We start from the raw sequence: 5,874 nt of genomic DNA on the forward strand, positions 1-5,874 counted from the left end.
TCTCTTCCTTTTTTTTTTTTTTTTTTTTCCTTACCTGTGTCCAGATTCCTGGAAAAGCGGGATCATTTTTGTGGACACCCCATAAAGGGGAATGACTTCAGGAGCACGGTACACTTGTTCTCTGTCTTCACTCTTGCTGTCTTGGGCAGCAGAGGCCGAGGAAAATCCTTCAGGCACTGCAAATGCTTTAATGCTGCAACAAGAATGGTTTGGTGTGAGTAAAAGGGAGGGAAACAGCTGGAAATAGCAGATTCCACTCCCTTCTTTCACAGACTCCCAACTCTTTTAAAGATGGCTGTGATATTCTACGTACTCTGGGTGTTTCCAGTCCACTTCCACGATGCTTTCCACACCTTTGCTCAGCTCCTTCACTTGTAAGATCTTCTGGTGCTGCATGCACTGCAGGAATTTTGAGAACTGAAGGAAGCAACAATCAGAAATGTGGAGTCAAGCATTTTAAAAGCTGCTCTTGTGTTTCAAGCCTTTTCTCTCCTTCTGGTTCTTATTAAAATGAATCCAAAAAAAAGCCCCCCAAAACCAACAGAAAAATCTCACCTTCTTATAGCTTGATTTCTTTATGTCCAGTTGTTTTCCAGCAGGGCTATAAATGGATTTTTTAAAAGTTCTTTAGTTATAAGTCACCCTTCATTTCTTCTTAAATCTTGCTACTTATGCTAGAAGTTTCTTAACAGTGGGAATATAAATCACACAGAAAAAGAATTACTTCAAAGAAGCCGATAAATAGAATGTGATGAGTGAAATTAGTGCTGATGTTCTTGTGGGCAGGCAAGTAACCACTCAGATGACTAAACCATGCTGAAACCAATGTCAGCCAAGTCAAGCTGGCTCCCAAGTGCAAATCCAAGTCTGGACAATCCTTACACGCAAGTATTTGAGGTAAGGATTGTATTTGATCAAAGTATTTGATGGCAGAAGTGAGCATAACTTCGATAACAACTGGGTTTTATTTTTTAGTCAAAACCTTCTTCCTAAATATCCCACTCCATCTCCACGTTTTAAAGACCAAATCCCAGCATGCAAATCCCAACTCCATCTCCTTCCCACGTACCAGCAGGAGAACATGTGGCTGCCTAGAAATGTGCTGGTGAGCAGAGGGAGATCTGACTTCTTTACTTTGCATTTTAAGGCATGGAAAAAGCACTGATTAAATAATGCATCCATTTGCTCTGCAGGGGAAGAAAAGGACAGGTAGGCAGTGAGTTGTCTGTGGGCTTCAGCAACCCAAAGGGAAATGCTTTGGTTTCACTGGGATCCAAAAATACCTTGTGGGGTCCTGCTGTCCTCGGCCTCCTGCTGATCCTCTGTGCTGGCATCCTCAGCTGGTTCTGCAGCTCTGTTCTCACGGAGCTCCTCCTGTCCCAGCAGCTCTGCACAAGGCTCTCTGTCCCTCAGGCTCAGATCCCTGATGTCCACGTGCTGCTCTGGCTCAGGGGAGCAGCTGCTGACAGGCTCCTTCCCCTGCAGCTCTTCCTCGTCTCCAGCGCTCTCCTTTGCTGTTTCCAAGGGAGCTAAGGTAGGAGGAGAAGATTTGTCACCATATTCCCTACAAAAGGAAGAAAAAAGCAGAATACAGCTTTCCTTTTGCTGCTATGAAACCACAGGACAAGGAACAGATGTCACCCTGAAAAAAGGCACTGGCAGCTGCACTGGTGTTTTTCTGTAATCCCTAAATGATAAAATTTACTTTGCACTCATCTTCCTCCATAAATTCTGAATAAAGGTCCTATCTAAGCTGTACCCAAATAACTCAGTAAGTTGGCCTGACAGGCTAAATTTACTGGGGCACAGATTTGGATTTCAGTGAACACGTGAGAGCTGTTGCACATTTTACCCAAGGCCTGGCAGTTACCCACCAGAGGTGATCCAGGTGAGTGTGCAGCACAGCAAAGCCCTTCCCTTTCATTCCAGCAGCCAGCATCTCCTCCGTGGACATGGTGGCAACTCCAACTGCCACGGGAGCTCTGGGAAAAGAAGGGAATGTTGGAGCAGGACAACACAAACATGCTGTGCTACTGCACACAGGCTGTGCCACTGGGATAGACTGAACTGCTTCTACAACGTCCTTGTTCTCTACAAACTGGTTTTTGTTTAAAGCAGCTACGTATTTCCTGGTTATCCTTCTGGGATGTGAAGTTTTCCAAAGAATCCCAAGGATAAGTGGAGCTGGGATGAAGTGAAGGTTGTGCAGTGACACATTCTTGCTTTTAATAAATTACCAGAAGCACGTGCACTGCCAGAAGAGACCAGCAGTGAGAGAAAACCAACAGCTCTAGCACTCCCTCACTCAGAACTTCCACATAGACACAAAAACAATTTTGCAGAATAGAATTTTTTGCTAAAACTATTGGTCCACACAGATCCAAAAAAAAAAACAATTTACAAAGCTTCCCACCTCAGCTCAAACATATCCTGACCCAGAAAATTAAGTGGACTTTTTTCCTGCTGTATTTTCCACTGCTTAGCTCCACAGTGCATCAAATGCACGACAACACTTCTGCTTTGCTTTCCTCAAACCCCTTCATTTCATTTTTAACTTCTGGACAGGTTCTGAATTGGAGAATCCTCGGTACCTGTTTCCCAGGAGGGTGACAGCGCAGAGCGTGCCCCGCTGCACTCGAGGGAGGCCAGAAGATGGCACCACAACTCCTGGCAGCATCAGGTCTGCGGAAAGAATGAAGCGCATCCATTTCTCAATGAAACGCTCGGGCACCGCCTCCTCCGCCCCCCTCCCTCCCGTTACTCAGCAAAAACACGAGCTCAGCACACGCCAGAGAGAACAGGATTCTCTATTTCTCCTCCTAAGGCAGCGCTTTTTCCTCGTGGAGTGCGGGATCCAATTCATAAGGGTGCTGGGCACATCCCAAAAAACTGTCAGACCTGAGGGACTGTTTTTAACGAGCTCCCAGCACCACTCTTCATTAATGGCGTGGAAAGGGAAAGGAACAAGGGGAAGTGTCAGGAATTACCCATTTAGCCTCCCCTGTCCCAAGGGAAGGTGATCCCAGCAGGTTCTAGCCCCCCATTCATTGTCACAACTGTTTTTATCAGGTCTAGAATGAACTCTGCAACTGCCACCAAAGCTCCACATGGCTGGGGACAGAAATCACATAAAGGCCTTAATGTGACCAGGTAAGCAGCATTAAATTATGTAAATTACCAGGGCAGACAGCAGGTATTTGAATTCATGGAAGAGATATCCCAAAACATTGCTGCTCTTTGGAACGGAATGCTTCCTAAATCTCCTCCAGCCTGCAGCACTGGAGAGCCTGAAGCCTTTCCTCTCCTTTCTGAGAAGTGGCTCTACCTCTCCCCCTGCCTTTGTGGCCATTGTCTCCTGGCCAGCTCCTTATCTTTGGATCCTGCACAGAGGTAGCCTGGTTGCCAGGGGCGATGAATGACCTGCAGGCCTCTTTCATCAATGTCCTTCCCCATTAGCAAGTCTTTTTCCCCAGAAACTGGGTCATTACAAGTCAGCAGCGAGGCTTGCTCAGATGTCTATCACAGCTACACACTCGAGCACTTTATTTTCCCCAAAAGCAAACAAAGCACAGAGACCCGAGCTCCACTTTAGATACTGTGTCACGGAAAAAGACATCCCTTCCTACGTGAGCACTTCCAGGTACAGACCAAGGCTGCAGCAGCTGCAATTTAATCTCTTTCTGCTTCAGCAGCTCAGCAATTTAAAGTTTATAATGCCCCGATTCTCCTGAGTCTGAACTGCATCCAAAGCAGGTTCCAGAAAACAGACTCCTTTCCTGTTAGTCCTGATCCATAATGAGGTGGTAGAGCCAGTAACCCAGGAATTCAGCTCCAACCTCACCTGCACAATCCACAATTTGGCTGACAGTGACTGCACTCTAGGTTCCAAAATAAATTCCCTTCTTATCCACAGGATAAACTTGTTCACCTGGGGGCTGACAGGAAGCAGGGTGGCAGCAAAGGAACTTTCAAAAGGGACAGATCAATGGCACAGGCCCTTCTGTGTCCCAGTTCAGCTGCTCATCACCCTGAGAAAGTATTTCAAACTCTGAGCCTCCCACATGGAACAGGTAACTGCATTTAAACAGCTTCACCTACTTTGTTTCATTCACAGATTCTTTCTACAGCTGATTTATTTCCTTTCTAGGACACCACCACGAATTATTTTTGAGTACTCGTTCTTTCTACTTGGTTCAGGTACATTTTTGCCACTGCTGAAAGCAAACACCTAAAAAGCCCTGAAGGCAACTCCTTTTTGCAGTGTGAAGTGACAAAGTTCTGGTGCTCTTACCTGCTCCTCCTGCAAGTTTCTGTAGCACTGGGGGCCATGTTGCAAAGGCAGGGAGAAGGTCTGGGTAGACCCACAGAGTGTACACTGTCCCAAAAGAGAAGTACATTTAAAAATGCATCATTAAGAACATTTCTAGCAGTTGTTTCTTCCCATCTTTAAGACTAAACACTCCTTGGATAATCAAGGAGATTAAACTTAATTGGATAACAAAAATCCTAACTGGGTAATAAAGAAACGTGAAATCGAAACAGTGCCACAATAATTAACTGGGAAGGAAAGCAAAGAGGGGGGATTATTCCAGTCCCTTCTCCCTACCTGTTGGATACAGAACTTTCTCAGCTTCAAAGAGTATTGGGTTCCTGTGGTTCATGTAAACAGTGATGGCCTCCCCTTTGTGAGAGTATATTTTGATGACATTGAGTTCTTCCTTGTTTGGAATCAACTCAGCCAGTTGTTCAGTGCTCAGGGTGGGAAAAGCTGCTGCAACATCACTTCGTAGCTTCCTCCTGCAATGATAAAATCCCATATGTGTTACAAAGCTGTCTAGGCAGTCCCTCAAAATAATTCCTACATCTGCTGTTACTGCTTTGTTGGCTGTTCCTGAAATTCCCACCTTTTCACAGGAAATAACTTGAACCATTTGTGTCTGGGTTTACAAATGGTGTAAGAGGAATACCGGGAAAAGACTAAATATACTTGCCCTGCTCATATCTTCCTTAAACATCTGCTTTCAGCTTCTGTTTGCTGCCCGTGCCTCTGTTTTGTGCTGTGATTTCAACCTGGGAGTGTCACACTCGCTCAGCCCAGCCTGTCACCCACAGCTGGATGGGGAGCAGGGCACAGCCAGATTTCCCTGTCCCCCAGTTTTAATTGAAGTTTAAGCCCCAGTGACCAGCACAGGGGGGGCTTTGTGGTCATTCACAGCAGTGTCCAGTGAACCTGAACCATCAGGAGGTCAGCCCAGCAGCACTGCTCAGGAACATAAAGAACGAGAGAAGTACAGATGGTTTGGGTTAAAAGGGACTTTAAATCCGATCCAGTCTCACCCCCTGCCATGGGCAGGGACACCTTCCCCTATCCCAGGCTGCTCCAAGCCCTGTCCAGCCTGGCCTTGGACACTGCCAGGGATCCAGGGGCAGCCACAGCTGCTCTGGGCACCCTGTGCCAGGGCCTGCCCACCCTCACAGGGAAGAATTTCTTCCCAATATCCAATACAAACCTATCCTCCTCCAGTTTAAAGCCATTCCCCCTCATCCTGTCACTCCATGTGCTTATCCAAAGCCCCTCTCCAGCTCACTCACAGCCGCATTAGGCACTGAAAGCTGCTATAAATAAAGCACGCAAGGCTCATCCAGGCCTCAGCATAACATTTCAATTAAACCTGGTTTAATTACGGCAGCACCTTCCAGCGAAACGCACATTCCGTGCTCAGGCCGGGAGCGTGCCACAAGCAGGCGGTGAAAGCAGCCCGCGACCGCGTCCCCCCGGCCCGGCGGGGATCCCCGCGGGGTCCCCGCGCGGCACTCACCGGTCCGAGCCCTTGATGTTGGTGTTGGCCCTCACACGGAACGCCCTGGCGAACA

The 5,874-nt window shown here is 47.2% G+C and overlaps 1 protein-coding gene across 1 annotated transcript in view; it reads right to left on the reverse strand.

The window, feature by feature from the left end:
- EIF2D (eukaryotic translation initiation factor 2D) overlaps positions 1-5,868 on the reverse strand; it is a 7,347-nt gene extending 1,479 nt beyond the window's left edge. Inside the window, exons 1-10 of the mRNA XM_008638945.2 lie at positions 5,820-5,868; positions 4,607-4,797; positions 4,292-4,375; positions 2,592-2,682; positions 1,875-1,982; positions 1,284-1,564; positions 1,070-1,187; positions 556-601; positions 314-417; positions 35-193 (exon numbers count right to left, since the gene is read on the reverse strand). Coding sequence (XP_008637167.1) covers positions 35-193; positions 314-417; positions 556-601; positions 1,070-1,187; positions 1,284-1,564; positions 1,875-1,982; positions 2,592-2,682; positions 4,292-4,375; positions 4,607-4,661 — 1,046 coding nt within the window. The 5' untranslated portion in view covers positions 4,662-4,797; positions 5,820-5,868. The remainder of the gene's footprint in view (positions 1-34; positions 194-313; positions 418-555; positions 602-1,069; positions 1,188-1,283; positions 1,565-1,874; positions 1,983-2,591; positions 2,683-4,291; positions 4,376-4,606; positions 4,798-5,819) is intronic.
- Positions 5,869-5,874: the final 6 nt, after the last annotated feature.

The sequence above is a fragment of the Corvus brachyrhynchos genome, unplaced genomic scaffold, assembly GCF_000691975.1.
Source record: "Corvus brachyrhynchos isolate BGI_N302 unplaced genomic scaffold, ASM69197v1 scaffold338, whole genome shotgun sequence".
Taxonomy (NCBI): domain Eukaryota; kingdom Metazoa; phylum Chordata; class Aves; order Passeriformes; family Corvidae; genus Corvus; species Corvus brachyrhynchos.